The sequence below is a fragment of the Mastigoproctus giganteus genome, chromosome 8 (assembly GCF_048544385.1).
Source record: "Mastigoproctus giganteus isolate SK-2022 chromosome 8, ASM4854438v1, whole genome shotgun sequence".
Taxonomy (NCBI): Eukaryota; Metazoa; Arthropoda; class Arachnida; order Uropygi; family Thelyphonidae; genus Mastigoproctus; species Mastigoproctus giganteus.
Window position 1 is genome coordinate 8,309,199 of NC_143582.1, and position 16,172 is coordinate 8,325,370.

General features: G+C 39.5%; 1 protein-coding gene across 1 annotated transcript in view; it reads left to right on the forward strand.

Moving 5' to 3' along the window:
- Positions 1-14,914, forward strand: part of LOC150081232 (glutamate receptor ionotropic, kainate 2-like) — a 51,080-nt gene extending 36,166 nt beyond the window's left edge. Inside the window, exons 4-14 of the mRNA XM_090379458.1 lie at positions 132-310; positions 419-472; positions 747-908; positions 1,097-1,243; positions 1,596-1,700; positions 10,833-10,946; positions 11,189-11,392; positions 12,322-12,683; positions 12,784-12,982; positions 13,242-13,467; positions 14,535-14,914. Coding sequence (XP_090235584.1) covers positions 132-310; positions 419-472; positions 747-908; positions 1,097-1,243; positions 1,596-1,700; positions 10,833-10,946; positions 11,189-11,392; positions 12,322-12,683; positions 12,784-12,982; positions 13,242-13,467; positions 14,535-14,914 — 2,132 coding nt within the window. The remainder of the gene's footprint in view (positions 1-131; positions 311-418; positions 473-746; positions 909-1,096; positions 1,244-1,595; positions 1,701-10,832; positions 10,947-11,188; positions 11,393-12,321; positions 12,684-12,783; positions 12,983-13,241; positions 13,468-14,534) is intronic.
- The last annotated feature ends 1,258 nt before the right edge of the window (positions 14,915-16,172 follow it).

The window sequence follows — 16,172 nt, forward strand, 5'->3', positions numbered from 1 at the left end:
TTTCAAATCTCATCCCATAGCTATTAAGTTCTTCGGAGTTCTTTGAAAATTATGTTCCTTAAATTCTTAAATGTCATTAATGCATACAAATGTAGCAAAGAAAGGCTAACAGATCAATGCTATGTATTTAGCTTTACTGCGACTGCAGAACATCATCATGATGGCCAATAATGGCGAAGTTAAAATATCCCTCGTGCCTCACGCCTTCGGAGAACCCTACAGAAAAGTGCTGAAGGAAGTGGGTAAAAGGGGAGAGACAAATATCGTTGTGGACGTTCCCCTTCGGAGGGTGGAGGAGTTTTTTAAACAGGTATGTCAACAATCTTCACATTTCATATCTCACTGATGAAAAATATCCTGGTATTTTGATTTCCAGTGATATTTTAGAATGTGGCATTCATTCGTTTTCTTTTTACAGGCCCACAATATGGGGATGATGACCGAGTATCATAACTATTTCATTACAACTCTAGTAAGTGTTTAATTCTATTCAGAATCTACATTTCATTTTAACAGATTGATTCAGTTTTTCAATTAGAAAAGAGTTTACATTTTACTTTGTTTATTATTTAGGTTTTGAACCTCCAGTTTCAATTTAAAAGCTGTTTCTGTCTGATTTGTGAATTGTGCGATTGATAAATAAATTTCTATATAATGCACATCAGAATCAGACAGAGATTCATTCATAATTAGATGCACTATCACAATTTAAGCGGTTACTCATAAACTTTTATGGTACTTTGTAGGATCTTCATACCGTAGACATGCAGGACTTCCAACATGGCCGGTCAAACATCTCTGGATTTCGAGTTGTTACTCCTCGCCAACGGGTTGAGATTGATTCGCTACAGAGAGCGATGGTTGAGTTACATTATGGACGTTTGATGAAGAAACAGCAGCTCATAAAAGTAGGTCTGATTTATTTTCCATCGCGTTTTGTTGTATTAATCATAAAACCAAGGTAATGTTAGCCATTCACGTATAACAGTATTCTGTTTTTATCTGTTAGCAAGTGGTGCTTTGCTAAATAGAATGCACTAGATATTCAGAAGAGAAAACTTTGTATTTCTGCGACTAATTTGCATTTCTCTCGCAGACGGAAATCGCTCTGGTACATGATGCCGTGAATACTCTTGTGGAAGCAATCCGATCCATGAACGTATCCCTGAGAGTGCCACGAAGGTCGTGTTCCAGTCTGTTGAATTGGAATCAGGGACGATACTTGCTCAACTATTTGAAAAACGTAAGTAACATTTCGCTAGTGGTTAAATAATTGAATTTGTTTAAAGGTTTTCGAATATCTTGGCAGTAATGAGCGAGCTGATCTGTTATTACATCCTTGAGGGAATCTTTAACCACTAATAATTGTCTTTCTAGCGAATAGAAGTGAGAATCCAAATGTATCACTGTCATAAGCTTATTACAAATAATAAAATCTTGAATAGTTTTTCTAAGATTTTCATACGCTATGCAATATTCATCATTACTCAGTTTTCAACGATTCAAAGAGTAAATACCAATTTTTGAAATACCTAAACTTCGAAAAATTTAAATAAAAAACAAAATGTTAATAATTTTCTAATTCTATATTTCAGACTTCCATTCAGGGAATGACAGGCTGGGTACAGTTTGATAGCAACGGGTTCAGAACCAATTTTACCCTCGATATACTGGAGCTGAAGCGATTCGGCTTTACGAAGGTAAGAGATCCATATCAGCTTGCTCGTGTTTATATTTGCATAATATAAACTTTCTTATTTTGAATAACTAATAAACATAAATGCATAGAGATTTCCCTGTTGTTAAAATTATTTATAATAGTTGTAATAAGTTGTAATAAGCGTCACGACCTTTGCCGTGGAATATTTGGAAATTAAATCAGCAGTCTGTTATGCGAGGGTTATCCCAAAAGTAATACACATTGCAGATGATCATCCCTGCATACTCCTGCGCGATTAACATTCATCAGAATAATAAATTGAAGTTTAACTTCACAATTATTGCGCTTTAAACAGAGTTCCCGCATTGAACGCTTGTGTGGGGCTTTTAGAAATAGATGGTGATTTTGCTTCAGGTAAAATTGCAGTTTCAGATAGATGGTGGAGCGATTCCGAATTAGTCTTTATTTGTCCTACCATACCATATATGTAAAGTGTTACAATGGCGAGTGACAAATTCCCTTCACGACAGTAAATCCTGAATTGTGGCTCGATTTCGTCACAAGATTTAACCGTATTCCTATGCCAAACTCAGATCTAGCTCTACTAACAGAGCCCATCCAGCAAGAAGTGTTGAACAACATTCAGATTACAAAACAACAGCTGATCGTAGCCATCAATTCTCTACCTGCCTCGTCTACCACCGGTGATGATGGAGTTCCCCAATTCATGCTCAAATGCCTAAGTCCGTACATTATTCAGCCACTTTTAATTATCTTCAACCAGTTACTCTCGAACAAAATTTTCCCACAGCAGTGGAAAAACTATCTCATCAAACCTTTAGCCAAAGTTCAGTCGCCATCGAAACCTAAACACTTCCGACCCATCTCTAACTCCTCCAGCCTGCTGAAGCTCCTGGAGAAGGCCTTACTCCCCATCCTCACTAAGCAGATCTTGCCCAGTAATCCAGTCCAAATTCACTACTCCCTTCCAAACAGATCAACGATCACCAATCTGCTAGCCACCACGAATACTATCTTGTCAGCATTGGAGAATAGGCAGGAACTAGCTGTGACTTACTTAGACATTGAGGCTGCATTTGATGCCGTCCAAGTAAACCAACTTCTCACTCTCCTGGAATGCCACTTCCAGATCACAGGGAACATATTATGCTTTCTCTCCTCTCTTCTGAATAACAGAGTTATAAAGCTTCATACAGGAGATCGCACCCTTACTAGATCCGTCACCGCAGGAGTCCCACAAGGAGGGGTCCTTTCGGGCCTTCTGTTTTCATCCATTATCTTCCCACTGGTTGCACATTCTCGATGTCTACTGAGCTATGCGGACGATATCAAGATACTCACTCCCATCATTCCCGGTCAAGGCCTAGACCTGGTAAAAGTTATTTAATGAAAAAACTTTCGAGCCTACAGACCAGTAAGGCTCCTGGAGTTGATGGAATATACCCTATAATCTTAAGAGAGGCAGCAAGCGAGTGCATTGAACCATTGAGGCTAATTATGCGAGCATCATTAGACTCTGGGGAGATTCCCTTGGATTGGAAAAGTGCAAATGTATCTCCCATACATAAGGGTGGCTCTAAAAGTGAAGTTGGAAATTATCGACCTGTCAGTCTGACTTCAGTAGTAGGGAAAATCATGGAGGCAATGATCAAGGGTGGAATTCAGGATCATTTGGATCGAATTGAAATTCTCAAGGATACTCAGCATGGTTTCGTAAAGGGAAAATCATGTTTAACAAATCTGGTTCGCTATTTCGAAAGGGTCACTCACGAGCTGGATTTAGGGAATAATTTCGACATTGTTTATTTAGATTTCAGCAAAGCTTTTGACTCAGTCCCACATGAGCGGTTGCTTTATAAGCTGGAACAGGTTGGAATCACTGGGAAAATCCTTAGATGGATAGAAGGATGGCTTCAGGGCAGGAGGCAGAGGGTTGTGATAAATGGCTATTCCTCAGATTGGGTTGATGTAAGAAGTGGGGTTCCCCAAGGATCAGTATTAGGACCACTGTTGTTTTTAATTTTCATAAACGACATTGATGAAGGGATAGAGGGCGTGATGTCTAAATTTGCAGATGATGTTAAAATTGGGAGAGTAGTTAATGATCACTGTCAAGCTGAGCTTCTTCAGAGAGACCTAGATAGACTTCAGGAATGGTCAGAAAAATGACAGCTGTGCTTTAATCCAACAAAGTGTAAGGTATTACACCTGGGAAACAGTAATCCCAAAAAAACTTATTCACTTGGTGGAGTTCAACTAAAGCCAGTACTGGAGGAAAGGGACTTGGGTGTTACGATACGGTCAGACATGAAATTCTCTGAGCATTGTAAACAGGTTGCAAGGAAGGCCCATGGTGTCCTATCGATGATCTATCGAACTTTTGCAAGTAGAGATAGGGACGTGATAATCCCATTATATAAGGCTTATGTTAGACCACACTTGGAATACTGTGTTCAAGTATGGAGACCGCACCTGAAGAAAGACATCGAGCTTCTTGAAAGGGTGCAAAGAAGGGTAACTCGCCTGGTGAGATCGGCAAAAGGGCGTCCTTATGAAGAAAGACTTCGAATATGTGGGTTGCAGAGTTTGGAAACTAGACACCTTAGAGGAGATTTGATTGAGGTGTTTAAGGCTCTGAGAGGAATCAGTAAAATGAATGAGGACAAAATTTTCAAGATTATAAATGATGCTAGAACTAGGGGACATAAATTCAAGTTACGGGGGGAAATGTTTAGATTGGATTGCAGGAAGTTCTATTTTAGCCAGCGAGTTATAAATTACTGGAATAAGTTGCCTTCATGGGTGGTAGAGGCCGACAGTTTGGGGAAATTCAAAGGTCATCTGGATAGTACTTTCGGGTAAGGGAAGCACATAGGATGATAGGTTTAATTTCCTTTTTATTTTATTTTTTTTATTTATTAATTATTATTATTTAGTTATTTATTTATTACTATTTTTTTTTTTTTTGTTTTTATCATTGTTTTGTTCGGTTTTTTTTTTTTTTTTTTTTTGGCTGGTGCAGCATAAGCCATAGGCTTTCTTGCACCATGCGGCCGTTACTAATACTAATACTAAAAAAGTGGAAATTAACAACACTCTCACCACAGTCACATCTTACCTCTGCCAGTTTGGGCTCAAGATCAATCCTGCTAAGTCCGAATTCATGGTGTATTCATTGAAGCAAACTCCTTCTTCTCTCCAGCCTTCGGTCGGCAACACCCTCATCCCAATTGTGTCCAGCCATCGTGATCTGGGCGTTGTATTCGACCCAAAACTTCGATTCAACGCCCACATGGATATGCTCCTCACACGTGCTTCAAGACTCCGGTGGATAGCAAAACAGCATCTCCTTCATATCACAGACAAAAAGATAACCGTGAGGTACATAAGAACAGTTATCTTTCCACCTTTACTCTATGCTGCTGAAATTTGGGCGTCAGCGGCACCGTCAATAAAGAAACCACTCTTTGCCACAGAATTCTGGCTCCTAAAGTGGGCCAACAGGAAGCACAACCTTCCAGCTCTGATTCGTACCACACAGCTTGCCAACTCTCTCGGAATTCCACGGCTTCCCACCTTAATCGATGACCAACGCCTCCTAGCAACAGTCAAGATGATAACAGGCATAATGGCAACACCTTCATTCTGGGATACCTGTGGCTGGAGGATCCCCCCCCTGCTGCCCTTAGGGCCAATACCGAGCTCTACTCGCATTCAGCACGACTCCATCTCTCGGACAGGTTCCTTCCTCAGCAGATGCTCAAGCAAACCCAGGCACTGGACGCCGACCTGAACAAATTCGCTGCTGACCGGACTTACCGGAAAAAAATTATGACGAGTACGACTAATCAGCAATGACTGATGTATACCTTGCACCTGTTCCTGTCTGATTGAGCTGGTGCTCTTATCTCGATGTTAAGCCAGCTCAATCAGATTTAACTCTCGTAAGGAGTTCTCTCCTTTGTATTATAATATGTTTTCTTTGTAAAATTACCTTTTTGTAAATAATTGTTCAATTTTCCCAAGTTTGGGAAACTGTAAGCCCCTGGCTTTACGGCCGTGAAGGGTAATAAAAGATTATCTCTCTCTCTCTCTAAATGCCAAGGGGAATAGTCTATTCCCCAAGCTCAAAGAAGCGTTGCGTGGACAAAGATTTGTGTGTTTAGAAGCGTTGAGGAAAGTTGTGACCTAATCCATCAGACAGTTAAACAACATTCAAAATTTACCTGAACGTTGGGAAACAGTCACAAGGACTGAAGGAGGCTACATTGAAGGTTTATAATATAAATTATGTTAATTGTGTTATAAAATAAATATATTCTTAATTAACCGCTTTTGTGCATTACTTTTGGGATAACCCACATTATCAAATTATTTTTGGATGTATATTTGTTCACGATATTGGGCTTTCCTTTTGCATCTGAAAAGATGGTAATAGTAATAGTAACAGAGACATATCATGCAAGAAAGCAAGCGTTTGAGCTTATGTAGCATCAGCCAAAAAAAACAACAATTTCACACAATCATAACCTCTAAAAGTTTGCTCAGTTCCTCCTTGAATTTATTTAATCAATCAACTTCCACAACGACAGATGGAAGTTTCTTCCAGCAATTAACCATCCGATGGCTAAAGGCAAATTTCCTCACAACTATTCTACAGCTATCTTTCCTCAATTTGAATTTATACCCCGTTAGATTCACAATCTGAGCAAGCGGAAGAATCCCATCAGAATTCAGCGTGCTCAATCCACTCAAGGCCTTATACACCTCAATCAGACCACATCGCAGGTGCCTAGTCTCCAGCCGTTGCAATTTGCAGACTTACGTCTTTCTTGGTAAGAGGACTCCTTCGTTCCCCTCACCAATCTTGTTGTCCCTCTCTGTACACGTTCAAGCAACTCTACATCCTTCCTAAAATGAGGCTTCCAGACCTGTACGCAGTACTCAAGGCGTAGCTTGACCATTGCCTTAAACGAAGGGATAATCACATCCTTTTCCCTGCAAGCAAAAGTAATGTATATCATTGACAATACCCCATGACCTGCTCTTGCAGTCTGTCTGCATTGCTCAGAAAACTTCACATCTGCCTGCACAATGAGTGTAAGTGTAGTTACCACACACTTGGCACGTTCCTCTGAGGTTACTTTTTCCAATATGCATTACTTTGCATTTGTTAATGTTAAACTTCGGTTGCCCCTTCTCAGCCCCTCTGCCCAAGTTTTCTAAATACTGTTGCAGTAGCACACTGCCATTACTGTCATTAACAACCCTGCCAACTTTCGTATGATCATCAAACTTCGACACTAAGCTTGATATACCTTCATCAATATCATTGATAAATATGCAAAGCAACAGTGGACCCAACACCGAACCCTGTGGGACTCCACTAATAACATTACGAAAATTTTTATTTTGTTTCTCAGAGCAAACTAAACTAGAATTACAATTAATAAGCTTTCGGCTGGGAGGCAGCCTTCTTCAGATTGAATACATGAATGGCAGTTGGAATAGAGATGTGCACTGCCAGGATGGTGCGTGAGGCGCGTGGTTAATTGTTTGTTCATGTTTGTGGCTGTGACATATGGTGGTGCGTGGCCAGCGTTTGTCTATGGATAGAATTACTGCCTCTGTGATGGGGTTAACTTGGCAACCACTGTTCATGTTCAAAGAGGCATCCGAGCATTTTATATATTTAACGATTCCAACCAGGTGCGCGTTAGGTAATGGTGGGACCTGTCCACAACCACGACATCGCGGTGTGGGTCGATGTCGTGGCGGGTTGTCCAGACATGCTCGGCGATAGCTGAGTGTTCTACATCTGCCAAACGGATCGCCCTTTTATGTTCTGAGAGACGTTTCTCGAGTCGACGTCCAGTCTCTCCAAAGTAGCAGCTGGTGCAGTCACGGCAAGAGATGCGATAGACCAAAACGCTCTGTAGAAGGGTGGGGACAGGTGTTTTTATGTTGGAAAGGAGAGAACGCAGTTTCTTGCCTGGGAGTTGGATGCACTTTATCCCATGCGATCTTAGGATTCTACCGATCTGTTGTGACAGGTTGGGGTAGTATGGGATAAATGCCCTCGTGGATGACTCGTCACTGTTGGCGTTGCTGTTGGTCGTCACGTTGTCGCGTGCCTGTAGATCACACCTGTCAAGGACGTCGATGGGATAGCCACACTTCGTAAGGTCTACTTTGACTCTGGTGATCTCTTTGCGTCTCTCACCTGCGGAGCTGGAGTGTGTCCAGGCGCGAGTTAGCAAGGTTCGGGCAGTGGAGGTGGTGGCCCCGCGTGTGTGCTGACCGGCAGTTGGTAAATTAGCCAGCACACATAGGTTTGCGATAAACTGTCGTCTTCAAGCATGTGTCTTCGCGGCGGACAAGTGTATCTAGGTATGGTATAGAGTTGTTCGACTCCAGCTCAATCGTAAACTTTATGAAGGGCGATAGTGAGTTGAGGTGGGTTAGGAGTCGTTGTCCTGAGTCTCTAGGGATGACAACGAACACATCGTCTCCATAGCGACACCAAAAGGCGATGTGATCTGGCGCGTGTGTAAACGCACGTCTCTCTAACTCCTCCATCACGATGTTTGCTGTGACAGAGCTGACATATTACATGTAATATCACTATTTGCCTCCATCCCAGTGGAACTTGCCATCTCTTGTGCAAAACAACTCTTGGACAACGATGAAACCCTTAGCGACAGAACTAGGCTGACGCCTGATGACATTTCCGCCGCCCTCAGACTGTGCTTAACAGGGGGTGCAATCATGTTCAACGACTCAATCTACCAGCAGATACATGGCACAGCCATAGGTTCCCCTGTCAGCTCTGTCACAGCAAACATCGTGATGGAGGAGTTAGAGGAACGTGCGTTTACACACGCGCCAGATCACATCGCCTTTTGGTGTCGCTATGTAGACGATGTGTTCGTTGTCATCCCTAGAGACTCAGGTCAACGACTCCTAACCCACCTCAACTCACTATCGCCCTTCATAAAGTTTACGATTGAGGTGGAGTCGAACAACTCTATACCATACCTAGATACACTTGTCCGCCGCGAAGACACATGCTTGAAGACGACAGTTTATCGCAAACCTATGTGTGCTGGCCAATTCACCAACTTCCGGTCAGCACACACGCGAGGCCACCTCCTCTCCACTGCCCGAACCTTGCTAACTCGCGCCTGGACACACTCCAGCTCCGCAGATGAGAGACGCAAAGAGATCACCAGAGTCAAAGTAGACCTTTCGAAGTGTGGCTATCCCATCGACGTCCTTGACAGGTGTGATCTACAGGCACGCGAAAATGTGACGACCAACAGCAACGCCAACAGTGACGAGTCATCCACGAGGGCATTTATCCGATACTACCCAAACCTGTCACAACAGATAGGTAGAATCCTAAAATCATATGGGATAAAATGCATCCAAATCCCAGGCAAGAAACTGCGTTCTCTTATCTCCAACGTAAAAACACCCGTCCCCACTCTTCTACAGAGCGTTTTGGTCTATCGCATCTCTTGCCGTGACTGCACCAGCTGCTACTTTGGAGAGACTGGACGTCGACTCGAGAAACGTCTCTCAGAACATAAAAGGGCGATCCGTTTGGCAGATGTAGAACACACAGCTATCGCCGAGCATGTCTGGACAACCCGCCACGACATCGACCCACACCGCGATGTCGTGGTTGTGGACAGGTCCCACCATTACCTAACGCGCACCTGGTTGGAATCGTTAAATATAAAATGCTCGGATGCCTCTTTGAACAGGAACAGTGGTTGCCAAGTTAACCCCATCACAGAGGCAGCAATTCTATCCATAGACAAACGCTGGCCACGGCACCACCATATGTCACAGCCACAAACATCAACAAACAATTAACCACGCGCCTCACGCACCATCCTGGCAGTGCACATCTCTATTCCAACTGCCATTCATGTATTCAATCTGAAGAAGGCTGCCTCCCAGCCGAAAGCTTATTAATTGTAATTCTAGTTTAGTTTGCTCTGAGAAACAAAATAAAAATTTTCGTAATGAATCCAGAGCACGTAGGCCTTTTTTACTACTAATAACATTAGTCCACGAAGAAGAGCAGCCATTGATTACGACCCTCTGTCTTCTCCTACTGAACCATCCTTTTATCCATTGTACCAACTTACCCTTAATACCGTTCTGCTCCAATTGGTACAGTAGTCTTCCATGCGCAACAGTATCAAAAGCTTTCCTGAAATCTAAGTATATGATACAAAATTATTTTTTGCATCCAGTTCCTTTGTAACCTCATCATGGTATCCAGTAAAATTTGTCAGACAAATTCATTAAACATGCATATCCAAACATATTTGAACACATCATTCCTCTACGGAATAAGATATAGTATATATTAAAAGGCAGTATTTTAAACCTTAATCGGAGGGGAGTCGGGTCTGGTCAACTTTTAATAAAATGGTGTGCTTCTTCGTAATAGCATCACGCGTTGGTAACGTGGGTAGATACTCGCATTCACGAATACTATTTCTACACCAATCAGTTTGTAAAGAAAATATTTGCGAGAGTTTTGATATCGGAAACTGCAATCCAGTTGGGGTTTTCACATTTGTCTGTTGTACCGAGATTGGTTGTATAATCAAACAAGGTTCATCCAAAAGCTGTCCTATGATCGAAAGCAGCTCTTGATGCAAGTGGCCAACGGAGGTTGGCAATGCATGTAATCAATCATGCAAATAATAATCCAATAAGACATTGGTAACCAAAGGGGTTGTTCAAATGCGCAATTTTTCGTACCTTGTTATGTATGGAATATTTGAAATCCAATTTGAAACAACTGCTATTCGAATGGGGTATTTGAAGGTAATCCAATCTGAAAATGTTGTAGAAAGCAAATGAGTCAACATAGTCATGCCTATGGAACGCTTTCGAGACCTTTCTGAGTCCAAGCCACGGCGAATACAGGCTGCATTGAGAATTACATTGGGATCTGCTCACTGTTAGGAAAATATCCCTAATAAAGCGACCATCAATGTACGTGTTTTGTCATTACTGACACTAGTGCCATTAACTTGTGAAGGGATCATTTTCGATGTCCAAAATAATGGTCAATAATATGTACAGTTAGCAGTATTTCCCTGTTTAACTGTGTTTATTCTTTCAGGTTGGAGAATGGAACGTTACCCATGGAATGGCTTTCATGAGGAATTATTCCACTCTTTACAACGAGGTTATTCAGTCGCTTCGCAACAGAACTTTGAAAGTCACTACAATTTTGGTACGTTTAGAAAAGTCTTTTACATTAGGATCGCGGGTATCAACATGGAATTACTTTGGATGCATTTGAGTTATATTCATTTACGTTATTTTTACTTAAAACAGTTGAGTTATTTGTTAAGAATGTCTCTTTGTGCTATAAGATGTTATGCTATTTTTCTCTTTTGATTATTTCAGAACTTTGAGGAATATCTCTGTTATTACATATTTTAATAATATTAATTGCATTACAATATTTTTTAGAACTCTCCTTATGTGATGCTGAAACAGTCGGGTGAGAAATTGGCTGGGAACGATCAGTTCGAAGGTTACTGCCTTGATCTACTCGAAGAGATGTCCAAAATCCTCGGGTTCCGGTATGAATTAAAGCTTGTACGAGACAGTTCATATGGCTCTAAAAATGATGTCGGCGAGTGGAACGGGATGATCAGGGAGCTGGTGGACAGAGTAAGAAATATTATTTTGTCTTTTTGAACACACAGCGAAGCAGTACCATGAATGTTCCGTGGTACTATCTTATTAGGAGGTGCTTTTTTTGTATTGGGGATGCTTTTATTGCGGTGTTATTTGAAAAGCTTCAGGGGATTATTCTTGATGTTGTTTTTGATATAGAGTTTAGTGGTACAACGGCTACTGAGGCTAAATTTTGAGTTGTAAAGTACTTTGGGTGGCAGAGTCGTATACCAGAGAACCATAAATAGGCGAGAAAGGATTATAGTTCTCTAAATGTCTAATAATATATACCGATAGCCCACACGATATGGATGAAACTGATGGTAGTGTAATCACCTGTTTTAAACAAGCAGGACAGAGGTGATAGATGTGAACATGGCGAGAAAGGATTCAACTTAGAAATTCAACTTGATTACTAATATCAGTCACAGAAATTTAAGGGTATTAACAAGTGGGATCGGAATAGTGCTTAATTGAAGTTTGGAATCGGAAAGGAAAGCACACCTCGTGCAAAAGTGAATGAGATGGGTTTCTACTGCGCTAGTCGACCCGCTGTGCTGCTGCTTTCCCTAGGAGGGTCACCCATATTTCTGGTACCACCAGGAGATGCAAATGCCAGGTAACCAAAGATGAATTTCATTTCTGGGTTCTTACTTGTAACTTTTCAAGTACAGAAATACATAAAATAAACAGCAAGAGAAAGTGAGTAGAAATGAAATAAAACGTACAAAACTTTCTGAAACTCCTTAATAAGTTTCAATTGTTCTGTAAATGGAGATTCAATTAAAATTCCTTGATTTATGAATTTATTATTTTAATATTACGAAATTAATTAAAATGTATTTTTCTACTTTAATAAATATATACTGCAAATCAATTTCATTAATTTTGTAAATTTTGACCTCCTATTTTTAATTTTGTAGGAAGTCGATCTTGCTGCAGCTGACCTAACCATCACCTACGAAAGAGAGGAAGCGGTTGACTTCACCATGCCGTTCATGCACTTAGGAATTAGTATTTTGTTCAAGAAACCGTCCAGGAAATCTCCAAAATTATTCTCCTTCCTGGCTCCACTCTCCACTGACGTGTGGATCTACATGGCTTCCGCTTACTTTGGGGTCAGCATCCTCCTCTTTCTTTTAGCCCGATTTACCCCTTACGAATGGATCGGTCGTCACCCTTATAAAGCAGACCACGAGATTCTGGAAAATTCATTCAACCTTCTCAACAGTTTTTGGTTCACGACAGGATCCTTCATGCAGCAAAGTGCAGAGGTCACTCCGAGGTAGGTCATGTCGAAACGTGGTTAAGTAAATTACTGTAAACGTGTCCTAAATATAATCAGTGTTCTGCATTTTATTTATATTTTATTCGTTTTTCATTAGAGCAGTTTCTACAAGAGTTCTGGGTGCCACCTGGTGGTTTTTTACCTTAATCATGATTTCCTCTTATACCGCCAATCTCGCTGCTTTTCTTACTGCAGAAAGGATGACCTCGCCGATTGAAAATGCGGACGATCTTGCTAAACAGTCTAGGATCGGGTACGGCTGTGTAGCATCAGGATCCACAAAATCTTTCTTTAAGGTTAGTGATAACGTGTTTACATTATAACCCATTAAGGAAACGAGAATGATAATAAATTGCATGATAAGAATATTCATCAGCTGATTTACAAAATAATCTTTAAATCTCAATTTCTCCACTTTTTTTTTTAAATATCGAGACCTGTTCTCAGTTTTCTTAATCATAATAATAGGTGTTTGCATAAAATATCATAATTAAATACCTTCTTGATCAATATGAAAATTATAGCAGTACAAAGCGTTGTGTTTATTTCATTTAGAACTCCAAAATCCAGGTGTACAAACGGATGTGGACTGTGATGGAATCTACTACACCCTCAATGTTTACTGATTCCAACGCCAGAGGCGTAGAGAGGGTTTTGGAAGGAAATTATGCGTTCCTCATGGAATCTACCTCTATTGAATTCGAAATCAGAAGGAACTGCGATCTAACCCAGATCGGAGGACTCTTGGATTCCAAAGGATATGGGATTGCAACGCCCCCCGGTAAGAATCAAGAACCATTAATATCTGTATCGATAAATACAGATATTAAAGTATAATAATTCGCATAATCTTCTGAAATTTTATCACTCCACAGGCGTATGCATTTTAAAGCCCTTTTTATACTTTTGTACATGAAATTCTCCTCTTTTAGAACAACGAATGCGAAACTACGATGTCGTGTTTGTTTTATAAGAGAGTAGAGTTAAAAATGCAGTGTGATTATTGTAAACGGGAAATGCAATTCAAAATTTGCTTAAGAGATGGTGCATAATGTCTAGCTGATTGAATATCAACAACAAATAGTAATCCAATATGGCAATGACCTGGGAGCATCACTGTTTATTAGTTTAAAGCTAATTTTCGATATTTGGAGATCAGATAACATGATGACAGAATGAATACAAGGTTCTGGCTACTTTTATTGATAGCATCTTATATTCATTCTGGCAACATGGTGATGTTGCACATCATTCTGCTTTTGTAAATTCACTAGAAACATTGGTTCCACCTGAGGCAAGGCAGTGACCTAGAATAAAAGTTATCCACAGTTTTACGAAGCCTCTTACAATCAACAGGGTTACAGACTATCAGAAAGGTTACTTCAATACGACGATGCAGTAGGACTTAACATCTGTGTTGCAATATCTGGATTGCCTCAATGTTTGGAGATCAAGTTACCCAAAGGCTTATAGCTTCTACACTCTCCTAGTATGAGGTCCCAGTATTATTTCCTGTGAAGTTATCTCATGGAATATGCTCCATAAAATAATTCACATTCTCTTGAAGAACTTGAAAAGAACTTTATAAATATTAGGTATCACTATCTATTTTACGTTGTGTTCTACACTCCTGAATGAATATGTATATATGAACATTAAAGATGGACATTTTCAAACCTACTGTGACTTAAGGTTTTATTTTTAATGTTCAATTTCGTAAAATGAAATGTTACTGTCTTTTAACGAATACAATACGACCGAAATTTTTATACATTGAAAATGTTCTTTCATCTACGAACGTGGTTTATCTGCTCATAATTCTACACAGTCGTATTATTTTTCATTTAGGTTCGCCGTATCGGACAGCATTCTCGAGCGCCATACTCAAACTTCAAGAAGAAGGCATCCTACACGAGCTTAAAGAAAGATGGTGGCGGAACGCCAATGCCGCTGATTGTCCAGTGGAAGATAAACAGCCAATCACCACTACTAATGAGCTGAGTTTTGCTAATGTTGGTGGGGTTTTTGTTATTCTTTTAGCTGGACTTGGATGTGCCTGTATTATTGTTGTCATGGAATTTATTTGGAAAACTAAATATCATAAGGTATGTATCGATTTGCAGTCCCAACTTAGAATAACCGAGTATTTCTCGTATACCTTTATAATTAAATTTAAACCGATTAATTTAAATATTCTAAATGTTGGCTTCCGCTATCAAAGATACTAAATTTACCATCAACGATTCCATTGTTCTAAGGCAAGGTTTCCCATAAAGGATTATATAATTCAAAGACAGGATTTACCAGCAAAGATTACATTGTCAAAAGACTAGATTTACCATCAGAAATTACACTTTCCTAAAACAAAACAGAATCGTAAATAGTGGGTTATTTTTTTTTTCGTGTTCTAAAAAAATAACCAATGCCGAACTTATGTAAATTAGATCCATAATGCTCGGTCTTTTTAAAGATTCCAATTTCTAGGTTTAAAAAGACTTTTTTCCCTCATCTTAATCTTTCGGTGACCGACTATACATGTATACAACTCTCTTTTTAAATCAAGTTTAATAATTAACTGACATTTCTAATTTTCCAGTCACTGGCCCTAAGGACGCACCTTGAGGTACACCACTATTCAAAGTACATATATTCCCAAATACAGATATTATGGCTGGAAGGGCTTGCTTTTAAAAGTTTTCTTAACGATTTTAGGGATTTTTCTTTATAATATGATTTTAAAATAATAATTACTATATTATTATTTTCAATTTTAAGTTAAGAATTGAAATTTCTAATTTAAAATTAACCAACGGTTTCTTTTTAAGGATATGAAGTTTTATTCAGTTTTTGAAATAAAATTACTTAAATTCTTGACGTTTTACTGCCCCAGGTATTTTTGTTTATTTATTTATTTTGCTTCTAACTACAGCGATGTCGATTTGATCCAAATGAAAATGGTGTATAGGCGAAGAACTCCACCCAGAAGAATCAAAGGGGAAAGGAGATAGAAGACTCCGTATTTGTGTGATAATTAAGACAAATCAAAAAAAAATTGGTCCGAGTACACTAAGTGTCGTATCTTGACCCTTCCCTCCCTCCATTGATGTGATTGAAATCAACTGAAATCTGCTCAATTAATAAAATATCCATATTTATATTAATCCAAAGACCAGATCAATAAACAGACGTTAGTGTGTACAATTGACGTGGTTATAATACAAGGATATCTATTTATCATGACGTAAGAATTATTGACTGTATTAAATAACTCGTTCAATTTTTAATTCTACAGAAAATGTGAAGATTGTTTTGGAACTTGTGAAATCATCAACCAAAGAGAAGGAATTTTTTGCCAAAACATTCGGCAAAGAATTTGAAATGGAAATATTTTAAATCCGATCTCTGTATAATGATAATGTGTATGAATATATTTTTCTATTTATTATTGAATAAAATCTATTTGAAAGAATTTCGTTTCCAGTTGCT